Raw genomic sequence first — 15,404 nt, forward strand, 5'->3', positions numbered from 1 at the left:
CCAGAAATATCATCCTGGCAAGGAGAAGTATGCACAGAAACTGAAGGCAAGGCAACATGAGAAACAAACTCCTCAGATGCAATGAGCAAAACTGGCAAGGAGAAGTATGCACAGAAACTAAAGGCAAGGCAACAGGAGAAACAAACTCCTCAGATGCAATGAGCAAAACTGGCCCACTATCCTTCGCTGCAAGAACATCTCCAAAAGAAGTATCCATAAGATCACTGGTTGCATAGCACCTAGAAGTAGAAACCATCTGCTGATCATTGGCATCACCATACAAGTCACAAAGCAACTGCCACACAGAGAAAGTAGAAGCATCATCAGGAGCATAGATGAAGTGTCGAAGAACTGAATCCTGACATTTCAGGAGGAGAAAGCCATAGATCTGTCCGTCAGTCTTCCTCCACCGACACACATCCTCCGCAGAGGCAATTCCAAATCAGAAAACGCTGATATAGCGCCCTTCCTCCCACCAAAACGCAGCCCTAAGAGGCTGGACAGCACCCGAAAATCCTCCTGTAGCAAAAAACACAGAAGCTTCTGTTGACTGTACCTCCAACCTTGAGGTCACCAGAAGAGGGAAGCAAAAAATGCAGATTTGATATAGAGAGAAAAGGCAGCCACACAGGGCTTGGGAATATGCTGTAAGAGGGTGCAAGAGGGAAAGGCATTGACAAGGACAGTAGCTTGGGCTCTCCTCAAGAAAAAAAATGCACAACTCTGAAGTAGAAGTGTCCTCCACAGGTACCAAGAGTGCCACCAAAGTCTGCAACACCAAAGACCCCCTCTGCAAGGGAGAAAGCCCACTGGAGAGGAAAACGCAGCACAGAAGGCTGCTGTCCTGAAAAAAACAGGCTGCCTATGTCCCAAACTCCACATTGAAAAGAAAACGCTGGTCAACAAGTACCTGATGGCTGAGTTGATGAAGCCAATCTGAAGGCGAAGCGACCAGTAGGTTCAGTCCAGAAAACGCAGCAGTAAAGGGCTGCAGATCTGAGAGAAAACGCAGAGGAGAAGGTGTAGAAAACAGGGCTGAATCTGGGGCAGCAAAGAGGTAGCTAAACCGGGAGCTCTGATACCATGAAAGAGTGCACAGAGCGGAAGCAAAGGGGCACTAGAATGTGCTGAACAGAGAGTGCAAGAGAGAGAGAGAGAGAGAGAGAGAGAGAGAGAGAGAGAGAGATATGGAGCAAACTATGCTGAATATACTGAAGCAAAACAGTCCCAAGCAAGAGACACTACAAGTCTCATAAGTGAGGGAGCAAATATGTACGAGACTGAATGAACAATGAGAGGCCAGCACCTCCTATTTATAGTAGAGGTAAGCTGGCCGACTGGAGCTGCAAATATGGCGGACTGGAGCTACTGGACAGGCCGATTGGAAAATGCCAAAAAGGTTAGGAAAAATCCCAAAAAAATACTAGAAAAAGGGATGGCCAGCCCACAAGCAAGGGCCATGCAAAAGGGACCAAATGGGCACCAGAAATGGGCAGAAACTGGGGAGGAAAGTGCTAACAAAATTTGGTTTTGGATGTTTTCTTCTTCATCTTCATGTCACTTGCATCCATACTTAGATGCATGTTCCATGAGGTGGTGTACATGATAGTTTGGGTGTCATGTGCATCAATTAATTGGGTGCCACAAAGACATTAATTGGTTAATTATGGGCAGTCCTGGACCACTTTTGGGCTGCATAACATGTTATAGAGCAGCTTGGCCAATGTGCCAAGGTTTCAGGCCATTCTTGAACAATGTGATTGGCTTGCAGAAGGCTGGCAGACTCAAGTTAGTTGGACAAGGAATTTGTCCATAATTAGAACCCCCCACTCATTGTGGAGCACCATGAGAGAACAACAGATTTGCAGCACTAGAAGAACAGAAGACATGCAGCATGTACAATTGGTCTTATGCATCAGGAGCTTAATGCACAATGTTTAAGAGTCTAGATTTGAGCAATTATTGTAAATATGCATTTATTCATTTAATATATAGGTGAATCTTCCCCCTTCTCTTTGTGCATGTTTATTTTGTGTGTTAAATAGTGTTAATTGCAGTAAATAATCAGCAGGCTTCAGCATTATCATGTTGTGAGAGAGAGAAAGAAAGAAAGAAAGTTATATTAAACATCTTCAAAAGATCCAATGAGTCTATGAGACGAAAAGTGGTACAATAGTGTCCATGTAATCTCATCATGGTACAAAAGAAAACAAAGACTAGAGCTATGAGCTGGGAATGTCAAATCCGAGCCATATGATATAAAATGGGACCATCATCACTATACAGCTTATGGAGCTAACCCCCCGCGGTAGGAGGAGGGGGCCATCAAGGATATCAAGCATGCAGGCAGCCTGTAGAAGGTTCTGTAGATCCATTGGGCATGGGAGGTGGCTCTATGCCTCTCCAAGATCTCGTAACTTTTAAGAGGTGAAAGGCATATAATGTTGAGCTTTAGCTCTTCATTTTGGAAAACAAACAAGCCGTTGATTATTTGTTACCACTCAATGCAAAAATTTTGTTTGCTCAAAGGCATATAATGTTGAGCTTTAGCACTTCATTTTGGAAATCAAACAAGCCATTGATTTTTTGTTTACCACTCAATGCAAGAATTTTGTTTGCTCTGGATTCTTTGGTTATCTCAGTGAGTAGAGCAAGCTTCGATACCTTAGCATCAGGGTTTGATGTTTGAATGTACATGAAAAGTTATGTGTGACTGAGCAGCGATCGATTGTTTGTTGAGGTCACAAATGACCATTTTGCTGATTTCAGGTGGAAACTAAGCATGCCTCTGTTGCACAAAGCGACTCATTGCAATCTGAAAAAAGGTATAATCTCTCTTTTTATAATATTGTACTTCATCTAGAATCTGGATTGGTGCTTTCTTGCTATATTCTATGTTTCCTTGCTAGGTGTAGAAGAGTCATTTCTTTTGCATTGAGGTGTATGGACCTGTGTTTACACCTATTGATTACCTTTTATTGGGCAACTACTGTGCAAAGGAGAATAGCATTGGATGTAGTGTGAAACTTGATGGAGCCATTTTGAAATCAAATTTGTATTTCTTTTGCATTGAGGTGTATGGACCTGTCTCTACACCTATTAATTACCTTTTGCTGTGCAAAGGAGGATAGCATTGGATGTCATATCATACTTGATGGAGCCATTTTGAAATCAAATTTACACTCTTCATTAGCAGTCCCTAGTCCTTGAACTACAATGCTTTGCAACCATAGTTTTGACCAGTCCCATATTGGTTTTGACAGAGAGGGAGGGTGTTTTTCAAGCTCACTTCTACCTAGTAGTGTAACCGTGGAGTGTGGTTTTCAGAATACTCAACTGTGAGCTTAATTAAACACACATTTATCCAAAGGAAAATGTCCCACATCTAAATGATAAGGAACCAAGGTACAAACTCATATGCATAAGTTTGAGGCTCAAAATTCCTAACTGGGTACCTAATGTTTGTGTCTAAACGTCTAATGAATTGTTTTAGCTTGTCTTCTTCCGATATACCCAATTGTTGGGCCATGGTAATAACCTTGTTGGAATAGGTCAAACCAGGATAACCTTATCATCATACTTACTAAATTTTAGAGAAGTTCGTATGACAGTGGTGGTAGGGCGATGGAGGACGAGGTATTTGGAGCCATCTTGGGGAGGGATTCTAGAATTTGTACCATCGTCTGCAGATGCTGGATTTGCATAACCTCCTAGTTGAGTCTTTGCTGGGACGCTCGGTCGGCTTCTTCTCGATGGCGTTGGTCTCCTCATACTTATGTGTGGCTTTCTTATCCCTTTGTTCCTCCGCACACCTTTGTTCTTCTTTATTTTTTTCTTCTTCAGCTTTTCTTCTTGCTTCTTCACGTCTTTCGTCGTCTTTTCTTCTTTGTTCCTCCAAATCGAAGAACAATTTTGCCAGATCTGAGAGGCCTTTGGACTTCTCTTTTTCTGCGGCTGCATCTTCAATGAATTTATTTGCTCCATCATTGTTTTTAGGAGCTTTTCTGTGCTCACTGCTTGGCGGAAGCATACTTCCTTTTGGTGTGTTGCCTTGGAAGCTTTGCACCTCCATAACTTCTTGCTAACTTTCTTCTTGATGCGATGTCTCCCGTGACATGGTGGAGGCCTAGGTGTTTTTTCTGGACCGCAGTATTACCATCCACTGGATGCTCTCACTTCCTTAACATCCCAAGAAGCCTAGATTTAGAGCTGCCTCTAGTAATCTCTTTAACTTTGGTCTCAAAATGGTCGAGTAATTACTTTAAAGCCATTTTGCCGAGTATCCATGAACTTTGGAGAAATTTGCTTAGAAAGAAGGATGTACCTATAGATTGTAGTTGGATCTTAAAAGATTCAGTGGGAGTAATTCTTGTTGTTAAATTCTTGAACTCTTCTCGTAGTCTTATCGAGAAGTCTTCTCCTTTGTGCCTTCAAACTTTTGATTTCACTACTCTTTATACTAAATTGGACTTAAATGACTTGCATAATAGAATGAAATCTGTGATTTGTCAAGTCTTTCATTACAAACTAGAGCACAATAGATACAAAGCTTTGTTGATAGAAAAATCAGCTCTTCATTTTGATTTTTGTTGGTTGAAAAACAAAAACCAAGACATATCCAAGAATAAAAAAAGATACACTAAGATTGTAGACCAAGATGATATTATGTCTTGGTTAGATTTTCTCCTAGATAATCTCTATATAACCTTAGGTGATTCCTTATTTAAACAAACCATTGGTATTCCTATGGGTACTAACTGTGCCGTTTTTCTTGCCAGATTTTATCTTTTTATATATGAATTTGAATTTATGGAACGCCTAGTTTCCGTTGGTACGTGTCTTGTCCTTCTACACAATCTTTGTCAAGTGATACGTTTGGTTGATGATCTTTTTGTTCCCAATATTCCTGACTTCCAGGACTTAATGTATTTAAACCCTACCTCTCTAGGTGGAGGAATTTATCCCAAAGAGTTTTGCAAATAATGACCATTGTTCTTCTTTGGACGGTGGACCTTAAGATTTCTTGCTCTAATACCAATGTTACATGCATTGAGGCCATGAGGTTATAAATTGCACTTTCTTATAAGGTGAATTTGGGCATGTTCTTGGATTCATCTAGGTATATCTTTATGTTGTATTAGTAGACATGCAAATTTCACATTGTGAAGTTTTCGTCCGAGTTGCAACTAGTTGACATTGTGTTAATTCTTTCCATCTTTAGTGGTGCATATGCCCTATCAACTATCTTTTTGTTGTAATAATTCTTTCTATTTGTTATGATCTTTTGTGCTAGGCTTCATTATGGCCAAGTCTACCCCTGCGTTTTCGGAGCTCTGATAGAAACTCAGTACACAGACCTTTGTATGATTGTATGCTCCTATGCATGTGTGTGGGTGCGTGGGGTGGGTGTGTGGGAGCATATATTGATACGAAGTTCTACACCCACTATTGGGCATTGATGACGTGAGTGGGGATGTCATAGTATCTAGTATCATAGTTGTTACAAGGCGCGCCTCTAACGGTTAAGAGGCGTTCGAGCAACATTTTTTTTTTTCTTGGTTTGAGTCTTAAGACGGGGGCTTTAAGGGCCCAAGGCAGCCCCTCTCACACACACTCTCTCTCTCCCTCCCTCCCTTAAGCCTTTCTCAAGACCCAAAGTTCAAAGTTCCAACTTCAAACACACTAGGATGATGATGTTTTTTATACCCACTTTTGGAGCTCTCTCTATACTACTGGTTCATTTCATTTTACTTTGTACCCTTGAATCTTGATGATGTATCCAGATGATGATGATGGACTATTTTTGTCTCATTGGTCATTTTGGTCTCATAGGTCAAGCCTCAAGCTTCCAGAATCCAAACTTCAAAGTTCCAAGTTGTGCCAACTTCCAAGCCATCTCTCTCTCTCTCTCTCTCTCTCTCTCTCTCTCTCTCTCTCTCATTTCGCCTGTCTGCACTGCCCCCCTTTCCCATTTCGCCTGTTTGCCCTCACATTTCGCCTGTTTGCCCCCTTTCCCATTTCGCCTCTGCTCTGCCCGCCTCTCCCATTTCGCCTGTCTGCACTGCCCCCCTTTCCCATTTCGCCTGTTTGCCCCCTTTACCATTCCGCCTCTGCTCTGCCCACCTCTCCCATTTCGCCTGTCTGCACTGCCCCCCTTTCCCATTTCGCCTGTTTGCCCCCCTTTCCCATTTCGCCTCTGCTCTGCCCGCCTCTCCCATTTCGCCTGTCTGCACTGCCTCCCTTTCCCATTCCGCCTCTGCTCTGCCCGCCTCTCCCATTTCGCCTGTCTGCACTGTCCCCCTTTCCCATTTCGCATGTCTGCTCCCTTTCCCATTCCGCCTCTGCTCTGCCCGCCTCTCCCATTTCGCCTGTCTGCACTGCCCCCCTTTCTCACCCACCCTTGCTCAGGCCCCCAAGGCAGCAACATAACTCTCTCTCTCTCTTTCCTCCCTGCCTGTGGGAAGGACTGCAGAGTGATCTGGAGGAATGGCCCCGAGTCTCCAAGAGAAACTCGAGGCCCTCGAGATGGCAATGAAGGCACTAATCAAGGAGAACAAGAAGACAGCCGATTCCAACCTCAATGAGGTGGAAAACAAACTACACCGGCATATCATAGCTCTCGAAGCACGGGTCACAAACCTCGAACAAGAGAACACAGCACTCAAGGAGGAGGTGAGTGCATTGAAAGTGGAAATGGTAGCCATCAAGAATGCTGAGAAGGAAGAAGGGGAGATCAATGACAACACTCTCACGGCCATCAAAGAAGAGATCTCCAAGGAGATCACAAAGGACATGGAGGGAAAGCTCGAAGCCAAGCAGTCAGGATGGGTCGAGGTGGTGAAGAAGAACATCCGAAAAGAAGTGAGGGAGGAGACTCAAAGGGAAGAACACCAAATCATTCACACCACCATTGAGGAGGACAAGATGAGGCATGCCCGCCGCCTCAACATTCGAGTCACAGGTATAGCCGAGACACCCAACTCCACCCCCGAGAAAGATGGACAGCTTCTATGCATGAAGCTCAGCTACAAGGAAGAGCACCCTCTCCCCTTCACCAAAGCATGGAGAGCCGGGAAAGACTCAACACGCAAGCGAGCCCTCATCCTACAGTTTGCAGGAGAGACGGAGAGGGTCACCTTCATGAGGAAGAGGGTCATACTACGGGGTTTAGAGGGAGCTCCTATTTTCTTGGATGATGATCTCACGAGGATGCAGCTTGAGCATAGGAGAACTTGCATGCCACGAGTCTTACACGCGAGGAGAGAAGGCAAGAAGGCCTTCTATCGAGATGGTCGGGTCATCATTGATGGTCGGCCCATGGATTAGCGGTTTGGGGCCTATGGGACACAGACCAGGCCACTGACAGAGATACACATGGCAGTATGGAACTGTAATGGTTCACTATGGGTGCAGCCTGGACGACTGGAGCATGTTATGGTGGGGAGAGACATCATACTTCTGACAGAGACACATCAGAGCCCAGAGAGAGGGCTACCTCGAGTAGAGGGATTCCAGTGGGAGTCAGCATACAGGAGGACCACACGCCAGGGTACCTCGAGAGGGTCGGGGGGAGTAGCAGTCCTATTCAGACGGGAGCTACAGGGGAGACTGAGAGTGGTAGCACAGGATCCAGAGGCTAGATACATGTGGATCAGCTTATAGCTCTCACAGGACAGGATTATATACATAGCTTTATGTTACTTTTCTCCATCAAGATCCTCCTATGTCATTACAGAGGACATGCCACAGGAGGAGGAGACAGGAGCCTCGCCATACACTTGTCTGTGAGAGGAGATTATGCATTATTCTACACGGAAGTATTTCTTACGGGCGACTTCAATGCCCACACACAGAGCAGACAGTGTGAGGTGTATGACTATGATGACATGGAGATCCTCCACCCTGTGGATCCAGAGGAGATAGGGGCTAGTCGGGCATCAGAGGACACTGGACCAGACAGAGGACATTATGGGGACCACTTACTAGAGTTGGGAGCCAGGCATCGTCTCGTTATTTATAATGGGATGCTACAGTGGCCGGGATCAGGAGGGCTGACATGCTTCCCACATGGGGGTCATACACGGACTGGAGGCACGGTGGTAGACTACATTATGGGGTCTTTGGAGGCATCACAGCTTGTCACCTCATTCTCCATTCCACCTTGTCCTATTGGGGCAGATCATACATACTTGGCATTTTCACTAGCCGGATCACCAGTATCACCAGTCCCCCACATACCGACGCCACACACTACCATCTACTTCACACATGACATGGCAGACATATACACTGGCAGAGTAGAGGATGGGCTCCTACTCATGGATCCCCTGGCACCTATGGATACCATTACAGCCCAGCTGGCATCACTCCTACACACGGCTGCATTACAGAGCTTCCCACATCGTGTACACTCAGGAGAGCCTGCGAGACCTGGGACTATGCCCCAGAACAGATGGTATGATGACGAGTGCAGAGCCCTATACTCACGGCTCTGCATACAGAGAGCCTTGGGAGCCATCACGGAGCAGGAGTCGAGGAGAGAGATGAGGAGACTTACTCGCCGCAGAAGGCGGGCCTTCGCAGAGATACAAGAGCTAGAGATCTTTCATTTCTTCATGAGTAGAGATAGCCCTGTCTCATGGCGGCACTTCAGAGAGCCCCGGACCCCGACACCTATTGCAGACCCACAGACATGGCACACATATGCAGAGGGCCTATACCATGCCCCACAGCAGCCACCTATACCTCAGCCACAGGAGCCTCGACCTACCACAGCTAGCTTCTTTACCCACTCGATGGTACAGGAAGCTATCCACCGCCTACAGCATGGACGGGCTGCCGACCATATGGGCCTGCAGGGTGAGCATCTCATATATGCAGTAGATTCTTTGGCTCCTTTTCTTGCACACCTGTTTAACAGGGCACTAGCAGAGGGTTTGCCAGCGGAGTGGACGATGCACACCATTGTGCCGATTCACAAAACAGGGGATATGCTCGATCCGAGCAACTACAGGACGGTTATGGTTGGCCACGTGCTGGCCAAACTCTATGGTGCAGTGCTGGAGCAAGAGCTTAGCTTATATGCTGAGCGAGCAGGTTTACGCTCATCAGGGCAGGCAGGCTTCAGGAGAGCTTTCTCTACCACTGACCATGTATTCACTTTGAGATGTATGATTGATCAGGCCAGAGTGAGGAAGAGAAAGCTCTATTGCTGCTTTGTGGATTTCCGCAAGGCATTTGACACAGTACCACGAGAGAGGCTCTTTCAACGCCTGCAGTCTCTTGGCATACCAACAGATATGACATGGGGCATCTATGCATTATATGAGCAGGTTTTTGGGCGAGTCAGATGTCCAGGAGGTATGTCCGAGACTATTGCTAGCACCATTGGTGTGAAGCAGGGATGCCCACTTTCCCCCACGCTATTTGGGTTATACATTGATGAGGTGGCTGACTTCATTACACGGGGAGGCGGAGATGGAATTGATTTAGCAGGTACCTCAGTACATATTATGCTCTATGCTGATGATATTGTATTAGTGTCTGAGTCTCCAGGTGGTCTACAGCAGCATCTATATGCACTCGATGATTTCTGCACACAGAGGGGTCTTACTGTGAACCTTGGAAAAACCAAGGTTATGGTCTTTCATACATCAAGACAGGGCAGGAGTCAGCTGACATTCACTCTCGCAGGATGCCAGGTGGAGGTGGTGACATCATACGTGTACCTAGGGGTTACCTTCTCTGCAGCAGCCACACGCTTCACCATGGGTTCAGCAGCCAGAGCTAGACTGACACGGGGATATGCAGCATTGGCTATGCTAGAGAGACAGTGCCACCAGGCGCATTTTCAGGAGCCCCGGACGAAGGGGTGGCTATTTGACACATTAGTCACACCGGCATTGATGTATGGAGCAGCGGTATGGGCGCCAGGCCTTGCTACCCATTGGTGGACACAGATAGAGAGACCACATGCCCTCATGATGGCACGCATGATACGCAGCAAACCGTCAGTACCTCATGACATTATCCGAGCAGAGTTTGCTGCGCCTCCTATGATGGTAGAGGCCATATTTCAGACTATATGCCTGCTAGACAGATTCAGAGAGATGCCACAGGACAGATTGTCATACAGAGCTTTTGAGGCATCTAGACATCTAGTTGAGGCAGGAGACAGAGGATCATGGTATGCACAGGTCACACATTGGTGCTCACAGCATGGCCTAGACATGGATCATCTACCACCATTCCAGTATGACAGGGATGCACCACATATCCGTCTCTCTCATAGTGAGAGGAACAGAGTATTGAGACAGGATCTATGGCAGCTCTATACACGAGAGACATGGATATTGCCTACACAGCCTCTTCCACCGAAGATGCTATACTACAGAGATCACTTCATGAGTATCACTGATGATGGATTTATAGAGAGGCCTAGATACATGGAGGGCTTTTTACCACACGGCTCCCGAGTGGCTATTGGTCAACTCAGAGTTTCATCACACCGATTGGAGATTGAGACTGGCAGAGCAGCACGGATCCCCCGAGAGGAGAGGGTATGCAGATTGTGCAGAGAGGAGGTGGAGAGTGAGGAGCATTATGTATGCAGAAGCAGAGCATATGCAGCCATCAGAGAGAGATATCCCATTCTATTCAGAGAGCCACGTTCCCTACGCCAGATCTTTGAGGTAGCAGACCAGCGCATACTGGGGAGATACATTCTAGACATACAGCGACACAGAGAGACATTATTACAGGCTCAGACAGCTCCAGAGGGGGGGCGACAGACACAGATTACTGCATTTTTTCAGAGATCCATCCCCCTCCCAGCCCCTACACGGCAGGGAATTACTCTCCAGAGAGCAGAGACACTTAGAGCCTGCAGGAGACAGAGGACACCTGGCTTTCGGACACCACGACTATACCAGAGAGAGATGACAGAGATCAGAGCTCAGTTTCACAGAGAGGGTGCGGAGCGACTGGCTCGCTTCAGAGCACACCCAGGCATGTTCTTCAGGGAGCTGTGGACACCCCCTTCACTGATGTATACCATTTTATACCCGAAGTATGGTACAGGATGGAGCTAGCTAGGTTGCATATCATGATTGTATACTCCATGCATATAGCTTTGCATTTCTCCTAGTAGTAGAGCTCCATCCCCTGCACACCCAGATTCAGTTTTTTTTTGTTCAGTACTTTTTCATTTTGTTGGGATGACAGAGGATACCCGATACAGGTACTCCGATTTGTCTCATAGGCCGAGTTCGGTCTTTTGGAAGATGTTAATAAAATCTTTCTTTCTTTCTTTCTTTCTCCCTCTCATACACACCCTCTCTCCCTCCCTCAAGGCTCATACATACACACTCTAGTCTCTCTCTCTCTCTCTCTCTCTCTCTCTCTCTCAACTTTCACTATATATATATATATATAAACAGATGCCTCTAACACGCCTCTAACGTGTCTAAAAAATACGAGTCTTTCGAGGCGCGTATCATTCCCACCTTGTACCAAACGCCTCTGACGCCTCTAACAGCCTTGTCTAGTCCATACTATGCATGATGGTGGTTTATTGTCTTGTGGACGACTACCATGAGGTGAATTTGTGAATGTTCTTGGGTTCATCTAAGTATATATAAAACCTTAGAAATAATAAAGTGGGCCTTGGGTTCATACTCACGATGTGCAAAACCATAACTTACACTAGTTAGGCCTCAAACAAGTTCATGCACATAGTAGCAATGAAACTTGTTTACTAAGTTCTGTAGGAAACGAAACGGATCATTTCCTACGTTTGAAACCTTTTTTAAATCAACTTTCTTTAAACATTGAATTTTGGGAGTATATTCATTGTTTTTAGTTAAAATGATGCTTAAACCTTTTATGTTTTGTACTGCACTGAGGCTTTAAAAAATGCATATACAAGTCATTTTGGAGCTGATATAACCCCCACCATTCCCCCCCCCCCCCCCCCCCCCCCCCCCCCGCGGGCAGGCTGCTTAGGAAACTTGGCCTCTAGGTAGGCACAATTTGGAGTCTATTCACGATTTTAAGTTTAAATAATGCGCCTATTTTAAACCTTACAAGTTTTGTTGATTAAAGAATACATCTAAAAGTCTTTTTGGAGCTGACCCCTGCCCCCCCGTGGGCCGCTCTTCGCCCACCCATGGGTTCCCAAGCGTCCTGACTCCTCGATCCCGTGGACATTCATGTGTGTTTAAATCCAAGAAATATCCACACCGAAAATAAGTTCACACATGCAAAACATATGCCATGCAACATGTCAATGCATTGTGCATAGTGTTTGCCCAATCTTCCATCAAGCTTGCACACTAATATCCTGAATTCAGACATAGGTCATCTCCATTGTGTCTCTCCACAAGTAATCTTCATGTGGGAGTCCTGTCTCTCTCTACGAGTAATCTCCATGTGGGAATCCAACAAATCAACAGAGTGTGCATTGGACCAATTATGGGCAATCTTTAGCGTAGTACCATGCAATGCATGGTGTCTAATGGACCAACTACAGGCTATCGCCAGCGTAGTACCATCCAATAGACCAAATATAGCACCATCCAATAGACCAAATATAGACCAACTGTCTTCAACTTAGCACCATCCAATAGACCAAATATAGACCAACTACCGGTGCCCTCTAGCATTATACCATCCAATAGTATACGAGTCTCTCAAAGTGAAAACGGCTGGGATCTCAGTCAAGCTGATGACAAGTAGTGTGTTTGGGAATTTACTTGAACATTTTATTGAGACTTGTTACTGTATCTTGAAAACGAAACTTTTGAAACCAAATTTGTTTGTAGAAATAGTTGCAGAAAATCAGTTTTTTAGTAGACCTTTACTCGATGTATCTAATTCAACCATCTTTTTAGAACAACAGTGCTGTTGAAAACAAAGAAAGAAGATTGATGCTACGGTCTGGTTCAGCAATGCGGCCACACCCCAACAAGGTGTGCTTACTTTTCATGTAATCCATTCAAATGTGTGACAAGTTTTTGGTGTTTGAATTTCTGACTTGATAATATGTCCCTCTTTGAAGTTAGGAAAGCAGTCTTTATTTGTGTATCCGCCTCACTTTCTAATCCTCTTTTGAGCTTGTTATGCAGGTTGCTTCTGGTGGTGAAGATGCTTACATTATTGAAGGAGCTACCTGGGCAGGAGTAGCAGATGGTGTTGGGGGTTGGGCATTAAGTGGTCAGTACGAAGGAGCTACTTGAATCTTTTATATCGATTTGCTGAGAGCATTCTCATGTTGCTTTCCCAATTAGAAGGTTGTGTTTGACGCTACTCTGGTTTGCAAGGATTGCAACTTTACTTTATCATGGGCATTAGCATGTGACATACACGAATATGAAAATTCTAAAATATTTGAAACTTTATAGAACTGCTCCAAAGTATCAGGTGAGCTACTAGAATGGTATGTCACTTATGCTAAGGGTATCCACAACAGTTTCAAAAGTTGTTGAGTGGTCCCACAGACAGCTTACATACCTATGGTCACACTGGTCACATCCATGCACCTATACAGGTACATTTACATAGACACATTCTTTTAGGTATTAACGCTCAACTTGATAAGGTCACATGAGTAAGTTTGGGCTTCTTGCAAAAGTGGGCTGTGTTAGGTTTTCAATAAGGCAGGCAAGCGTTTAATGCCGGCTTTATATCAGCTGATCGATAAAGCAATCCTTATAAAAAGAAAAACAGATTTTACTTGATGTATCAAAGTGCCTGGAAAACATGGTCAATGTCAGGCTGTGCAGCTGCTTAGTCTTGATGAAGAAAGGTTGTTGAATTCTGATTAAGGATTGGAATTTGGTGACTACCAGGTGTTGATTCTGGCCTTTACTCCAGAGAGTTGATGGCAAATTGTGGGCTGTTTGCGAAATTGGAGAATGGAGTTCCAAATCCAAAAACAGTCATCATCAAAGGTGTAGGAAAAACCAAAGCTGTGGGGACTTGCACAGTCGTACTTGCTGCTTTGCATAAACAGGTTCATATATTCGTGGGCTTCCTACAAGGGTTGCACTCTTTATTAAGATGTTCATGTTTTATATCAAAGTATAAGTGGGCAGGGGTAGTTCTGGCTTGTTAAAGTACTCGTCTTTGGTGCAGACCCTATATGTTGCAAATTTAGGGGATTCTGGCTTTCTTGTGGTGCGAAATGGAAAGGTGTTGGCTAGGTCTACACCAATGCAACGGGGCTTCAATTTTCCTTATCAGATAGGTACTGATGGTGACGACCCTGGAATGGCAGACGTAGGTTTCAAAAACTCTGTACTTATGCTTTGCTTTTCTGTTCGTGAGCTCTTCAAATTTGTGTGTGAGGTTTTCTGCAGACTTTCGAAGTTCCTGTAGCAACCGGAGATGTGTTGGTGCTGGCAACGGATGGGGTTTATGACAATCTGTATGAGAGGGAAATTGTGGATACTGTTGAAGCTGGTCATAATAAAGGAGTTGAACCAGCGGTACGTATTCAAGTAAATTCAGGTTTTGATCCGTTCTATAGTAGGCTTTCAGCCTGGATTCTACTGAATAGTGTCCAGTCTTTTTACCATCTTGTGAATTTTGAAAAATTTTGCAATTTCTGATTTTTCTTTGGTTGAAATGTGTTGTTGCAGATGGTAGCAATGTGGCTTGTCAAGCTGGCTCACAATGTTGGGATGAACACTGGAGGTAGGAGCCCTTTTAGTGATGCAGCTCAGGCAGCAGGTTACTCTTTTGAAGGTGGGAAATTGGATGATGCGACTGCTGTAGTATCTTACATTGAGTAAGGGGTTCACCTTTCCCCTCTCTTCATGACAGCATGACGGATCACAAGGGAGAACATGTACGGTGTTCTTGACTTCCCTCAAAATTGTTGTCATTTCCATGTATGTGGTTGTAACGGTGCAGCTTGCAACCTGAGGAGGTATGCCTTTGAAGAATCTGAAATCCATCTCTTCCCTTATCAAATGAGGCATCGGATTTTAACAGCATGGAAGTGGTGGGCTAGGTTATGGTTCTATGCCTTCATGTTTCTGAGCGACAGTCAGCTACCTTTTTGGGTTTAGACATGACGGGAGATCTTCTCAAAAAAGAGAGTTTTACTTTGTGTCAGCTTTACTCTGATGATCATGTCACTTCTATACTAGTGGAAAATGTACGGCAATTAAAATCTAATCATCCGCTTTGCTAAACTGGAGCTTCCACGTTTGCTTAATGGTTTCACAGATCCCTTTGCATTTACAAGTATGAGGGTCCTGTTGTGTGCATGGTCAAAAGTCTAGCATGAAGAATCGAGAGGTTGTATGTGTTTAAACCACTATCGGGATATGCATGTGGGTGTCTTTCTTATTTGGATAATGAAGAGGTTGAAAAGTTTGCAGTTATAGAATATCGCTAAG

The 15,404-nt window shown here is 44.9% G+C and overlaps 1 protein-coding gene across 3 annotated transcripts in view; it reads left to right on the top strand.

Annotated features, from left to right (window-relative positions):
- The window catches only part of LOC147616087 (putative protein phosphatase 2C BIPP2C1), a 30,727-nt gene extending 15,530 nt beyond the window's left edge, over positions 1-15,197 (top strand). Inside the window, exons 3-10 of one of the 3 annotated variants that reach the window (XR_015262676.1) lie at positions 2,770-2,825; positions 12,899-12,968; positions 13,125-13,212; positions 13,848-14,011; positions 14,134-14,245; positions 14,358-14,486; positions 14,640-14,745; positions 14,824-15,197. Coding sequence is in view for 2 of the 3 variants with exons in the window: in XM_086778724.1 (XP_086634850.1) it covers positions 2,770-2,825; positions 12,899-12,968; positions 13,125-13,212; positions 13,848-14,011; positions 14,134-14,277; positions 14,358-14,486; positions 14,640-14,792 (804 nt within the window). In the remaining variant the exon portion in view is untranslated. Of the gene's footprint in view, positions 1-2,769; positions 2,826-12,898; positions 12,969-13,124; positions 13,213-13,847; positions 14,012-14,133; positions 14,278-14,357; positions 14,487-14,639 lie in introns of all 3 variants that reach the window. The other 2 variants (XM_086778725.1, XM_086778724.1) reach the window with 2 other exon arrangements.
- The last annotated feature ends 207 nt before the right edge of the window (positions 15,198-15,404 follow it).

Source organism: Cibotium barometz, chromosome 39 (assembly GCF_041138505.1).
Source record: "Cibotium barometz isolate CiBa-2024 chromosome 39, ASM4113850v1, whole genome shotgun sequence".
NCBI lineage: Eukaryota > Viridiplantae > Streptophyta > Polypodiopsida > Cyatheales > Cibotiaceae > Cibotium > Cibotium barometz.